We start from the raw sequence: 14,752 nt of genomic DNA on the forward strand, positions 1-14,752 counted from the left end.
TGTAGTGACAAAAGCCACCAGTGCACACCAAGGCTCCACTTGAACACAAGGCTGAAAGAGCAACCAGGGCCTCACATGGCAGGGAGGAGGAAAAATCATGGCAGATCATGCAGCAGAGCATGCACAGATCTCAAGGCTTCTGTCTGGCAGGGAAACCCATCCCCTTGGGCAGGCATGGTGTTGCCTGCCTGGAGTCCCAGGTGCTGGAGAGACTGAGGCGGGAGCACCATTCAAGCTCAGGAGTTAGAGACTGGCCAGAGCCACCTAGCAAGACCTAATCTCAAAAATAAATATGTAAAAATAAACATCAAACAAAAACCTGCATCATCTTCCTTCTCTTCCTTCCCATTGCATAAAATCATACATGTGACTTCCAGGGGCCACAGATGCTCAACTCTGATGCGGGCCCAGGGAAGAGGAAGCTGAACATATCTGATACCCAGCACTAAAGTCCGACATAACCATGGAATCATCAAGAGGAGCACAAAGCTAGGAGCAGCAGCTCTGTCCAGCCACACCGCTGGGCACCACAATGGTTGGACCTCGTCATTTGGAAGGGACAGAAAGAAACTTCCCTGAAACAAGCTCAGACTGAAGGGACTCTGTGCCAGCTCTGTAGCTGGAAATGACCCAGGGAGCTTGCAGAGTCTATGGAGGACATGCAGGGAGCCGGGATGCAGTTCCATCTGGATTCGCCCCCTCCATCCGTCTCCCTCTCTGCTTATGTACTTCCTGCCTCCCATACTCCTCCTGCAGACAGACCAGATCCCAGGCAAGTGGCTCACACTGGCAGCTATGACACAGCTATGGCAGTGGTATGAGAAGGAGGCTCTCTCCTGTGCCCATCTGCCAGTCCTGGGGAAATCGCTGATTGGTCCATCCTGGTCCATATGCCCATCACCTTCCCTAGAACTCAAAAGCAAGAACTATTCCAAAATGGGGTTAAAGACCAGGATCTCCAGAGAGAAAGATGAAAAAGGAAGGAAGGAAGGAAGGAAGGAAGGAAGGAAGGAAGGAAGGAAGGGAGGAAGGAAGGAAAGAAGGTGGGAGGGAAGAAGAGAGGGAGGGAGGGACCATGGTTCTCATAGTCGATATACCTGTCTCATGTTTATTTCGTCTTCACCAGCTATTTCTCGTAAACCCTTTACATCTTACCGAGGGATGACAGGATTGCCACTGTTACGTGGTAACAGAAGTTAGGTATGAGCTGAAGACACTTCAGGACTCTTCCTGAAAGGCTTTTGCTGAGTCCTTTCTGCATAGACAGGCTCAGGGGTGTTACTGGAGATGGAGCGCCTCCTGTGTGCCATTCCTGTGAAAGCTTGGGTCTACATTCGGGGCATCCGAAGGCAGGTCTCTCTGCTAAACACTAGGCTCTTTTCATAATCCCTGCCCCAAAGCAAAGCCCAGCCTTGGTGTTGATCTTTGTTCCTTTCCTCTACACCAGTGGGCCAACTTTCTACTTGGGTTTGCCAAGAGCAAAAATAACACGCTAAAAACACGTCCTGTAAACAGCGGGAGAAGTGCCGTTTTTAACCAAGGGATTCTAACGTCAGCAGGAACATGGGACACAGTGTCCTGGCTGGTGGCTCAGCTGCTTTCCTGCACTAACTCCTCCTGGCTGGCACTGCTGGATTGGAGCAGCCCCCATGTCCTGGGCTCCTGGCTTCTGATCTCAAATACAAGTGGCAGTGGGGAGACCCAGGGGTGGCTCTTTTCTGTAAAAGCAGCCTTCGGTGCTAACTGGGACTCTGTGTGACGTAGCACACTGTTTCCTGAAGAAGCAGCCACCAATTGGATTATCAGCAAGGACTCCATCTATGGCCAGAGTTGGCAACAGAGGAGAAGCGAGATTGGTCATGGCTATTTCAACCTTGGACGCTATCATAAGTGACAATAGGAAGGCACAGACTAGAAAGGTGCTGGTCTGTATTCCATGGCACCAGGCTCCATGGGGCCAGAGCAACAGCCGGGCCTCTCTGTTTCCCATGGTACCCTCAGGAATTTCCCATAACCCCCTGGGGGCTGAGAACAAGGAGTACTTTCCTGGCTGCTTACATCACTGTGGGAACACACTGGTCTGGAAGAGCCCAAGGGAAAAGGCTAAGCGAGTGCTCTTTCTCTGCAAATGCCAAAAAGGTGTCCCAGGCCCTGAAAATACTACATCACACGAAGGGGGAGTGTCTTAGTCTACTTTCTGCTGCTATCACAGAATACCTGAGATGACTAACTTATAAGCAATAGGAGTTTATTTGGCTTCCAATTCTGGGGGCTGGGAACTCCAAAAGCATGGTGTTACCATCATCCGTGGTAGAGGCACAAAGGATGGCATCTAGTGGTCAGCCATGGAGGAAGCCCAAGGGGGCAACAGACCTGTCCCTGAGAAAACTAGCCCAGTTCCTGGACAGTGACGGTAATTCCTTGTGAGGACAGAGAGACCCAAGACCCAACCACTTCCCAAAGGTACCCCCTCTCCATCCACAACACTTAATGCAGTGACCAGCGCATTTCAGCAGAAGGCCTAGAGAGGACATTGGGACCAAAGCAGTTCAGTATTAGCAGCTGAGGTGTGTTGTCTTCCAGCAGGGAGTTGAAGACACTTAGAAGGGAGATGTAGGGTGTGTCAGCTATGGAACACGGCATCTTGGTCTCTGATGCCCCTCATTAGAAAAGAATGAGTGTGGTGGGCATCATGATGATCTTTCATTCCCCATTCCACCTGCCCCCTGTGTCCCAGCTCTGCAGCCCCTCACTGGACTGAACGGATCACATCTGCCCTGCCACCTTTGTTGGGCCAGTACCCAAGTCTTTGTTGGGGTTTCCTGAAAAGCTGACTCTGAGGCAAGAACCTGAGTGAAAATGGTTTGCTTGGGATGGAGCCTAGAAGACTCTGGTGGAGAAGGGGTGTGAGGCAGGAAGGAAGCCAACAGGGCACTGCGGAGCCACCAACCACCTTCCAGCCTGGGTCCTGGGGCCTCGTCCTGCCAGGGACATTGAGACGAGGGACTGAGAGAACTTCATAGGGACTGAAGAACTTGCCCCAGGATGGTCTCCACACACGGGAAAGGAGGTAGGGTATTTGCACAGCTTGTCCCTGGAGCAAGGCTGAGCTGGGAGGGAGGTGGGCTGCGGGCACCCAGGCAACCTCGCAAGGCCACCTCCAAGAAGGAAAGAGTGTCACCTGAGTCACCCACGGCTGGACCAGAAGAGTCTGGCTCTAGCTTCCACCCCTGGTCTGGCCATTGGAGTGGAGGGGCAGGTGGACTGGCAGGGGCAGGTTAGGGGCTCTGAGGTCCCCAGGCGGAGTCCACAGAGGCTCACAAAGATGCTGGGGAGCCAGACAAAGACCTAGGAGTGAAGCGGCCACACACAGCCTGGACAGCATGGAGCCCAGTGGCCCGAGCCCGTGCCTGGGGGCCCTTAGCCAGCCGCCATGGGCCAGGTCTGCCAGGTCTGGGTCGGGAGGGCAGCCCCCCTACCTGCCCCAATGGGACTACAGCTAAAGCCTTGTGGCCACCTAGGGCTGGGCCAAGAAGAGCCACATAGTTTTAACCAGCCTTCCTCCGGTCCTCACTAAGGGCTGTTTAGGGCTTTGAGAGCCCCCACTTCCTCTGACCCTTGCCCTGCATGGGGCACAGGTGCCGTGGCCAGAGGAAGCCCCAGTCCAGCCAATCGCCCTGAGACGTGGGGGAGAGGAGACAAGGACAGGACGCAGCGAGGGTCTGCTGTGGTGCAGAGCACAGACTTTCTCCAGCAGGCGCTGGGAAGATGCCACCTTTTAGGACAGGGATGAGAAAGTGTGAGTCTTTATCCAGTGCATGAACTGCCATTATTATTCTCCCCCGTGAGAATAGCAGTCAGTGCCGTGTCTCTGTCACTGTCTTGTCCTTGGCCGCCAGAGTGCCCGGCGCATAGCGGGTGGTCAGTAGACGAGGTGCCTGGGGAAGGAAAAGCCACCTGAGGAAAAGGGCTGCATCTCTCGGAGACGCCTGCACACACACAAGCTCTGGCTGTGCGGTTGAGGAGGAACATGGAGTCTGTGCCTGGGGAGACGTTTAGAGAATGACAAAGATCTTCCTTTCCTATGGGGAGATTCCTGCCTGGATTTTTGTTTCCAATACTGGTGACTTAATCCAGGGCCTTTGCACTGAGTTACATCCCCAGCCTTTAAAAATTTTTTTTTTAAATTTTGCAATAAAGTCTTATTTGTCTCAGTTTCGCAGGCTGGGCTCGAACTTGCCTCAACCTCCTAGAGTGCTGGAACTGCAGGTGGGTGTTTTCCATGGCTCTGGAGGCAGCAGCTGGCTGCCAGGAAGGACAGTCCTGGCCCCTCCCAGCCAGTCTAGCTTCAGGGTCCCCCAGGGAGCCCGTGAAAGTCAGAATATGTGGGTTTCTCTTTCTGTTTGGGCCATGCTGGGAACAGAACCCAGGGCCTCTCACACACAGGGCGACTCTCACACTTACTCAAACACACAGGCCACTCTCACCACTGAGAGACGGGGCCACCCCAGCCCCACTGCATGGGTTTCTTGTCAGGCATATCCTCCACTCTGAGCGGCAAGAGCAGCCATGCAGGACTTGGGCACTGTCTCCCAGTGCTCCTGCTCCGCCGGGCTGGGTGCTGAGTAACCGGATCAGTGTTGTTACTAAGGGCACTGCTAATGAAGGGACAAACACCAGCTGGCAAAACCCGTGTGTCACCACGCTCATGCTCAGCAAGGGGCCCTGGGACCTAAAAAAGCTGGGACACCCTGGATGCACCGTCACACTGCTCACGGCCACCTGCCTGGGAGCTTCCCCAGCTCCTTCAGGCTCTGCCGGGTCAGCGTGAGCTGCAGGCGGCCCTGGGGCATGGCTGAGGCCCTGCCCTCTGCCTTCTCCTGGACTGTGACTCCTGGGAGCCCTGACATCCCCACATCTCACTGGGAACCAGAAGCACTGAGGGGTGAGGCTGTCACTCATCAGCCCTACAAACAGATGCCCTGAACTCTGTGTGAGTGCACCTCTGAGAATCCCCAAAGCTGGGGCCAAGGCCTACACCATGTACTGGGGAAGTTGTTTGCTCCTCCAGCAGCACATTAACCTCAGTTTCCAGGAGTGACGAGCAGAGAACCCCGATGCCCAGCGTGGCAACGGCTCCTGGGGCTAAAGGCTGCAAGAATTACTTGATGCCTGGGCTTGTTTTCTCCCCAGTTCTGAATTTAAGGCCTGTAATGAGCTCACCCAGAAGCTCTGGAGCATTTGGGGCTGACCTGGGCTCAAGTCAGCCAGCGAGGCCCACACCCGGCCCCAGCAGGGAGGGAGCTGGAGGCTCTGTCCAGAGGAAGCAGGTCTGTGGGCTGCAGCCGCCTCCAGCACCCGCGGTCCTGCCCCGTCTGAGCGGCTGCCAGACACGTGGCCTGGGTCTGGGTCAGGGTCTGCTCACGGGCTGTGTTTAGAGAACACACCGCTGCATCCAAAACAGGAAGGCACAGCTCTGCTCCCTGCCCTGGGCTGTGCACACCAGAAACTAGATCAACACAACGTGGGCACCGGAAGTGACCGCAGACGTCGCCCAGGGTGATGCTACCTGTTTACAGGGTCGGCCCTGTGCCTAGGACACCATGCTCCCTTTCCCTGCTGCCTGCGGTCGTCATCTTCGGCTGTTTGTTGAGGGGCTACGCGGGCGCCTGGCTCTGCCCCTGCTCTCCCTCAGAGCACGAAGCTTCCTGAGCTCAGCCTGCAGCTGGAGCTCTCTGAGCCTTGGTTTCTCCACTGGTAAGCAGGGCCTTTTTCTGAGGCAAGCGCCTGTGGAAACACACTTGAAGGATTCAACAGAGATGGCGAGGTACGGCGAGGTATCTGGTAAGCTCAGACCCGGCGGATCCTCGCAGCGCACCTGGCCTGTTTCTTGCTTAGCCCCCCAACATCTCCTCTGGCCTTCCCAGTTAGGGACTTTGTCAGTCCACCGTGCTTGTGAGGAGAGGGCAACGTAAGAAACTGGCTCACTGGATCACAGATGGTGCACGCCCATAACCCCAGCATTGTGGGAGGCTAGGGCAGGAGGATCACAAGTTCCACTTCCAGGTTGGGCAGTTTAGCAAGATCCTGTCTGAAAATTTAAAAAAAAAAAATGTAAATTGAAGGGCTGGAGATGTAGCTCAGTGCAAAGACCCTAGGTTTACTGTCCAAGGAGGAGGAAGAGGAGAAGGAGAAGAATAAAAAGAAGTCAGCCCAAGGCCACTTGTAGCCAGAAGGGGGTGGCCCTGCTCTGCACCCTGGCATTCAAGCCTCAGAGTGGGGTTCCCTCCTCTAGCTGGCCGTGCCCCAGCACTGCAAGGTCATCATCTGGAGAACCAGCCCTTCCTGTGCCCACTTCATGGGTCTGTGCTGGGCCTCAGAAAGGCTCCCACACCCTGGGTGCCAGGGCAGCCACCAGACCGAAGGACGCTGTGGGTTGGGGGAGGTGTTGCCCCCACCTGGGGCCTCTTGCCAGGTCAGGGGCTGGACCCCGGTGGCTGACACCCAGCCTGCCTGACCCCAGACTGGAGGGAATGAGCTTGCTGGGGCATGTCTGGTCACTCCAGCCCCCGGTTCTGCTCCATTAGATGAGCCAGCCTTAAAATCAGCCCCTCTGTGTGGGCACAGTGGCACGTCCTGGCCTCTGACCCAGCTGCTGGGTTTCCACACCCTGCCCCCAGGCCTCTCACAGATGAGGCTCCTGTGGGCTGTGGAGCAGCCGGCCTGCTCCCTCCCAGGTGCTTCCGCCCCAGGCCAGTCCTCTCACAAGACCCATCCTCAGGATGGGGCCGGCCGGTGGGTGTGTCGTACACCTTCCCGCCAGTTGGACCCCTGGCCTTGGCCCCACAGGAAACAGAGGCGGGAGCTGGCCCTGGCCCTCCCCCAGCCCAGGCCTTTATAAGGGGTGCAGTGCCTGCAGGAGCCGGCACCATGGCTCCCTGCACGCTGGCCCTGCTCCTCCTGCTGCTCCTTGCTGGGCCTCCGGCAGCAAAGCCCGCGCCCCCGACCTGCTACTCCCGGATGCTGGGCCTCAGCAGGGAGATCACCGGGGACTTCCAGCTCCTGCAGACTGCAGCGCCTGTGGTGAGTCCTAGCACAAAGCCAGCTCTTGGAAGCTTTCCTTGCAAGCGTGGTGGTACAGGCCTGTGAGCACAGCTCTCCGCTGTGGAGGCTGAGCAGGAGGGCTGTTCGAGACCAACTTAGGCAAATTAGGGAGACCCTACCTCAAATTTTTTTTAAAGGTGGGGAGATTAGGGATGTGGCTCAGGGGTAGAGAATAGAGCACCTTTGTGTTCCATAACCAGTGCAGAGGAAAGAAGGGAGGGAGGGAGGGAGGCAAGGAGGGAGACAAGGAAGGAGGGAGGGAGGAAAGGAGGGAGGGAAATTTTTAATAGGAGGAAAAGGAATCAAAGACACAAGTTTTGTTGGATTTGCTAGCAAAGATCAGAGAAGCCTTTGTGAAACATAAAAAACTGAAAAGAAAATGACAGAAAAGATCAGCTCCCACCCACTCTAAACCTGAGAGTTAAGCAGTTAGGTTAAAGAGTCAGGCTTTATTTGGCCCCTTGTCAGCTGGTGAAGTGTAAGCTGCCAAGTGCCAAGTGCCAAGGGTGACACAGAGCTGGCCTCCACCCTCTCCTGCTGAGTGACTGCGGGGTGCCCCTCCGTGCCCTCCGCCTCCTGTCTCAGCTTCCCTCCCTGTAACATAGGGTGACAAGCACCCCACCCTTGCCCTGGGTGCAGAGAGGCTGGAAGGAGCCTGCCGGTTAGCTCAGAGCACAGCCCAGGCATTCTGGAGGGGAATCCCCAGAGGGGCAGCTGTGGCCAAGAATCTAGTCCTTTCACTGTTTATCCAGAGCAAAAATGGACACCATTACACTTTATTAAGAGCTTGGGTAAAACTTAAAATTATCTCTTAATTGTTTGTAAAGGCTTCAAGTGAACCTAGTGCTTCTCAGATGTTGGGCCTTAAACTTAAAGGACATGCATGTATGTCTCATCATAAAAGTAACATATGGTTGAAAATGAACAAAGGACAAAGAAGAAAATAGACATTGCCTGTAATTCTACCCCTAGAGGTAACTGCTGCTCTAAGAGTTGGGAGGATGGTACTTCCGCTTCCTGTCTAAGTAGAAGTGGTCAAAAATATATGGCACTGGAGGTAAAGAGTGCAAATTTGGATCAAAAGGCACATGCAAGTCTACGGCTCACTGATGACACCATCAAATCAGTTCATTGCTTTGTGCATTTTGTTGGATAGTTGCACTACTTATCCACAGTTCTTTGCTATCCAATACATAGAGTGCTCACCTTTTAAAGGAATATGATTTTAGAAGACAAAAACCAAACCAAAAAAAAACAAAAGCAAAAAACAATTATAGGTTCAGAATTGCAGAGCTGGAAGGAAGTGGAAAGATTATGTATCCCACCTCTTTCATTTCACAGTTGAGAAACTGTCGTTGAAAAGGAAGTTATTTGTCCAAGATCACATGGAATTATTAAAGAACAGGCATGCATGTAGTCTCCTGGCCTGTGAATCCTTAAGGCATAAATATAAAATACAGCAGTGTGGAAGCACACAGATAAACACACCTGTAGACATTGTGCAGTTTACTAACTTTGGGTTGCACTTAAGAATTTAAATTATATAAGTAATATAAATCGCATATGTTTGTTACTATATATTATTTATATATAAATATATCTGTGTGAACCTATGCAACTACCATATAACAACTTTAAAATTCTTACATATGTGCATAAACATAACACAGTACTATAGTGTACATTACTGTATTTCTAGAGATGTTTGTGCATGTGGGGGGATGTGATACAGTGCCCTAATATAAATATTATAAGAGCTGGGCTCTAGGGGGCTGGGGATTTAGCTCAGCAGCAAAAGCGCCTGCCTGGCAAGCGCAAGGTTGTGAGTTCGGTTCCTGGTACCAGAGAAAAAAAAAAAAAAAAAAAAGAGCTGGGCTCTAAAAGTTGATTCCTGCAAGAATGGTTGCCTTTTTTGGGGTACATGTGACACTGTGGATGCTGTTCCATTGAGAAGGGTCCGGACCAGGCTGGGCTGGCTGTGGGCCAGGCTGCCAGGGTGCACTCTGGGACCAGGCGGAGCACATGTCCCTGTGAGCACCCCAGTGACGCAAGTCTTTTCTGCAGGAAGCCTGTGTGCGGTACCTGCCCCGTCTGTACCTGGACATCCATGTAAGATGCTCTGCCTGCAGGGAGGGTGGTAGGGTGGTCTGAACCTGTGCTGCTGATGGCATAGCTTGGAGTGGGGAGCCTGGGTCGGGTCTGCACAGGAGCAGGGGAGCTTAGCCCCCGCCCCTTGGCCGCTGACTCCTCCCACTTGCTGCCCATCCCAGAATTACTGTGTGCTGGCCAAGCTGCGTGACTTCGTGGCCTCACCGCAGTGCTGGAGAGTGGCCCAGGTGGACGCCCTGAAGGACAAAGTGCGGAAGCTCTACATCATCATGAACTCCTTCTGCAGGCGGGTGCGTGTGTGCTTGACGAGTCCTTTCTGCCCTCTGCCAGGCAGGACACGCTGAGCTTTTGGGGTAGAGGGCTGGGTGGGTCCCGGGGCTGAGCCAGAAGGTTTAGAAGCCTCTTCCTGTACAGAAAGTCTGTGAGCTACCCCGAACCCTCTCTGAGATGAGCAGTCAGACTGAGGTGCTTTACTTCCAGCAGCTGCACACAAACAGGGGGCCACACTCAGGGTGCGTGGGGCAGGCAGTGAGACTCCAGGTGTGCTCTGTGATCCAAGGTTCTGGTAGGTGAGGGGAGAAAGTCAGAAAGCCTAATGCCCTCAGGCCCAGACACCAGCTCCAGGTGCCTTGTACTGTGTGCTGTCTTCCTTTTCATGTGAGGAGCAGTGTCCTTACACACGAACTGGGGATAGAACAGTGCCCGCCTTCCGCCACGCTGGAAGGATGATGGTGATGACACACTTGCAGTGTGCCATCACCGTCACAGGTGCCTCCCTCCTAAGATGCCTAGGAGGGTAACCGGGCCTAGAGTTCCTTGAAGCTGCTGGCCACAGCAAACCCTTTCTAAATTTTTTAGTGATGAGTCATTAAGTTTTCATTTCTTTGTCCTTATAGCAAAGATTGATTCTGTATTTCCTCCCAAGCCCTGACCCTCTTCTTATCCTCTCTCCTTGGTCCGTGGGCGTATTAGTCAGCTTTCCTGTGACTGTGGCACAATTCCTGACACCTACAAGTTAAAGGAGGCAAGGTTTCTAGGCCATGGTTTCAAAGGATTCCGTCCATGGTTGGCTGGCTCCAAGGCAGGAACATCATGGTGGAAGAATGTGGTGGAGCAGAGGTGCTTAGTTCATGGTGGCCCAGGAGCAGAGCAGGGAAACAGAGGCGGAGAGGAAGGGGTGAGGGAGCAGACAGAAACTCCTAGGTCACCCAGACACACCCACAATTGTGTCTGCAGAGCCCCCAGACCCCTGGGTAGATCTCAAAATCAAGCAAGTGAACATTCAGCCCTAGCCAACATGGTAGGGGAAGACACAGGAAGATAATATCGGCAAGTGATGTGTAGTCACTGTAAGGCACCAAAGGTGAGAACCAGTGCTGTTCTGCACAGTGTGTCCAGTGCCTGGTCCTGAGGTACTGCTCAGTAATCAAGGTGAAATTGCTCATTCGTTCATTCATCCACTGTCCTGCCCATTTGACCACCCACCCATGTGGTCAACCAACATATGAGTGAATCCTATAAATAAGAATATTAAGATCACATGAAATTCTATAGGAACATGAAGAAAGAAGGGACCGGCTCTTGCTTGGGGGAGTCTAGAGTGAGAAGTTTTCACGCAGTGGAAACATTTGGACGGTCTAAGCCCTATACTCAGACATAGCCCCAGGCCACCTTCAGGAACACCCTACTCACCATGCATTTTTTGCAGGACTTGGTCTTTCTGTCAGATGACTGCAATGCCTTGGAATACCCAATCCCAGTGACCAGCAGCCCGCCAGATCGTCAGAGATAAGGCAGCCAGGCCAAAAGAACAACCCAAGAAGATTGGGCTGTGCCAGCTGTCAGATCACAAGCCCACAGGCCTCCCTCCCTGTTCCTGAAGTGTCTGAACCTATCACAGTCTCTCCCTCCTGGAAAGCAGGGTTGAGGCTCCTACCCAGAAGCCTCCTCAGAGCACAGAGTTAGCAGCCAGCTTGGTTACATCTTGCCAGGGTGGTTAGAGGTGCTGGAGAAAGAGGCTCAGCAGCTTCTTCTTTATGAATGAACAAATAACTAGAGAACAGGCAAACTAGTGTGTCCTTATTGCTGCTTCGATTGAATGGTAGCATTTTTCTTTCTTGATAGGAACCTGCTTACACGTAACCAAGCCTCTATTTTATATTTTACCTTCTCCCAGCACTTTTCTTCCTTCTATTTTAAAAGAAATCTTATTACTGCTTTTGAAATGTATTTGTAGTGCTGACAGAAACCACTCTTTCATAGAAAGGTGGTGAAAATCAAATAAAGACTATTTTCACAGTGAGAAATAGGCGCCCTGCTGTGTTTGTTCGTGGCAGGTGTCAAATGGTTCACTCCACACTTTTCCTGGGAGTTCCTGGGTGTCACGTGCTGCATCGTTCTCCTCGTGTCTGTCAAATGCAGGTGTCTGGCTGTGTTTCACCCTCCTTCCCTCAATGTCTGCTCCTAAATTGTTTGGTGATGCTCCAATTTACACTGAGGACAGATTGTCCCTTTGGGGAGGAGATGCTGGGGACAGATTGTTTTGTATCCAAGAGCAGAACAGTGTCCTGCATTTATCATAAATCTTAGTTCTTTGACTCTGCAGAAGAAGGCTGTGGATGAGCATCCTAGGAGGAGGAGGCTGGAGGAAGTGAGGGGCCTTGGCCTGCCCAAAGTCACTGGCTAGCAAGTCGAGAATCTAAGATGGAGCCTCGTCTGTGTGACCCCAAAGCCTGTGCTCTTGTGAGCACCCCAAAACTGGATCCCTGCAGGGGTACCGTGCTCATTTAGTTAATTTATGAACCCAACAATAAAATCTCAGCTCAGCAACTGGATGGTAGAGAAATGCTTCAAACGCTGATTTTGTTAAATGTCATGCATTCTCCCAGAATCTTTGTTTCTTTTACTCCCTTCTGTATACACGGGCCAGGCTTCTTCTTCTGGATCGCAGATGCCCTTGATTTCCCTGAGGATGCATGAGAATGATTGGCTAGGTTTGTCTTTTCTATGTAGAAGCGCAGGTCCACAGCATCAGGTATTAAGAGTCCTGGAAAGGCCATAACACGAAATATCAACTGGGTGGTTTAAAATAGGAGCAATGCTGGGTCTCATAGACCTGCAGGCTGAAGCCTTGGTCCTATATCAAGCTGCCAGCAAGATCACATGTTCTCTGAAGGCTTTTGTGTCTGATCCTCCTTGCTTCTCCCAGCTTCTGTGGTCGCAGGCCATCCTTTGCTCCTTGGAGTTGAGATATGGTCAGTTCTGTCCCTTGTCAACGCATGGTGCCTTTCCTGGGTCTGGACTCAAATTTCCCTCTTCTTACAGACTCACCAATAATTAGATTAGGCTGCACCACAATCTGGTATAACCACATTTTTTATGTTTTGGTGCTGGGGATAGAATTCAGGGCCTTCTGCGTGCCAGGCAAGTACTCTACTGTCAAGCTACAGACCCTTAACTTCACCCGAAGTTGGTGGCATCTGCACAGACCCTGTAACTGGTGAGGTCACATGTGCAGGGATGATGGGTTAGCACTTAAACTGACATTTTTGGAAGACCCATATGACCCACACTAATCACCCTTCTAAGAAATAACCTCTCCCCTGAGGAAAATTATGCCACATACTCTTTTTATGACCCGCACATCCATTGGCCACTGCCTAGCAGAGGAAATAGGGAGGCGTGGTGCCTGGCACAGGACACACACTACCTGCCATAGTCACGTGCATCCTCATCACAATGCCACGGTGTCAAATTCAAAGGTTGGTGACCTTTGTTACTGCTAGGTGACAAAAGCAAACCATCAAAGACAGGTCCTACATCACCTTCATTCTCTTCCTTCTCAGAGCTTTGACTTGGAGTAGGATTTACACCATCAGATCTCACAATTGTATGAGCCAATTCCTTACCATAAAACACACACACACACACACACACACACACACACACACACACACACACACAGTTGGTCTCTTTCTCTAGAGAACCCTGAGTAGCCCACTGAGCATTTTAGATATCTATTTGTTCACTTCTTCCAAAGCATCAAGGGTTTATTATGAGCTTAGCAAACACTGCAGTGAAGAGTAAAGAAGTAGTCCTCATGAGCTCCCCAAAAAGACATTTGCAAAATCTAGGAGACAGTGGAGAAAGAAGCACCTCACTGTGAGATGAGAAAGTTCCCTGAGAGGACTCGAATTGGAACAAGGCCTTGCAGTGGGGCAGGGAACTCGCTGAGCTGGAAGGGGTGGAGGAACTCGAGGATGTCCCTCCACTGTGGTTGTCTCCATGCAGCCAGGGGCACAGAGACCTCCATCAGAGGTGACAGGCTCATCACGGACGTGTGGCTTGGAAGTCAGGTGGTGGAGCTTAAAAGGCAGCAGAGGCAGCAGGTAAATGGCATTGATTATGATGGCCAGCAGCTGCATGGTCAAAGTCACATAAAGGAGAATCATTTTTCCCACCTCTAAATGCTGGTGGGCCGCAGAGTTTCTTCCTGGACCAGCATTTTCCTTCTCTCTCCAGCCCACTCCTTGTGGTCCCCTTCAGCCTCCACAGATTGAGCACCATGTTTACAACACCCACGCCCACACTCTCCACTTACACCTCTCTGTGAGGCTGAGGCTCATTTTCATGTCGTGTACAGTATTAGAGCTCTTATATATATCTCAGTTTAACCCTCTACAGTCAGCACTTGGATCCTCTTGCCCATTAGTCTTCTCTGCCCAGGGAAACCCCCCACCATACACCATTGCTGGAAACATGGATTTGTGTCTCCTGAGTTCTCCTTTTCTCTCTCCACCAACCCCCAACCTTTACAGCTGATCATCAAGTCCTGTACTTTCTGCCTCTAAAGCATATATTGATGTGGTGGTTAATTTTACGTGTCAACTTGACTGAGTCACCTTCACACCCTATAGAAAGCGTCCTCTAATTCTACGGTACCAGATCATGTATTTGTTTACACACTTACTTGTCTCTCCTGCTAGACTGCCTCTTCCAGGCAGACAGGAATCATGTCTTCTTGTTTCACCCCCTTGTCTCCAGCACCAGCATCATGCCTGACATGCAGTGGTGCTTGGTAAACATAGTCAGGACATTTATAGTTATTGCATACCACTCAGGACCAAGAAGAGTCACCAGTTAAAGTCTTGCAGGTTCCATGACCTTTGCATATGTGAAGGTCCACAGACCCACAAGGCTCGGTTCGTGTGTTTTTAGGGTTGCTGATTCTTGCTAGTTGGTCAAATTCAGCCTGTGTGTGTGCACGCACTCAAACACTCAATATAAATATCTTGTGGACATTCATTCTCACGGTACACTGAACTCTTCCATGAAACACAGCTGTCTGGACCCCAGCCAGCAGCAGGGGCCTGAACAAAGCCCTTATCTTCCCTTCTGAGCACATCTGAGAGCTTACTCATCAGTTCTGGCAGTCTTGGAGATCTCTGCTGAAGTCAGCACTGCACCTTCACACCCAGAGGCGATTTAAGCCAACTGAGAATTATTAGGCAAAAATCCCCTTAGTTTAAGCCTCGCTGAC

General features: G+C 51.9%; 1 protein-coding gene across 1 annotated transcript; it reads left to right on the top strand.

The window, feature by feature from the left end:
* The first annotated feature begins 6,886 nt into the window (after positions 1 to 6,886).
* On the top strand, positions 6,887 to 11,519 carry Cytl1 (cytokine-like 1). Its single transcript, XM_005408829.2, has 4 exons — positions 6,887 to 7,083; positions 9,169 to 9,213; positions 9,375 to 9,503; positions 10,922 to 11,519. Exons 1-4 carry the CDS (start codon positions 6,931 to 6,933, stop codon positions 11,003 to 11,005), a joined length of 411 nt encoding a protein of 136 aa, XP_005408886.1. The 5' UTR covers positions 6,887 to 6,930; the 3' UTR covers positions 11,006 to 11,519.
* The last annotated feature ends 3,233 nt before the right edge of the window (positions 11,520 to 14,752 follow it).

The sequence above is a fragment of the Chinchilla lanigera genome, unplaced genomic scaffold (assembly GCF_000276665.1).
Source record: "Chinchilla lanigera isolate Chin_1 unplaced genomic scaffold, ChiLan1.0 scaffold00113, whole genome shotgun sequence".
NCBI classification, from domain to species: domain Eukaryota; kingdom Metazoa; phylum Chordata; class Mammalia; order Rodentia; family Chinchillidae; genus Chinchilla; species Chinchilla lanigera.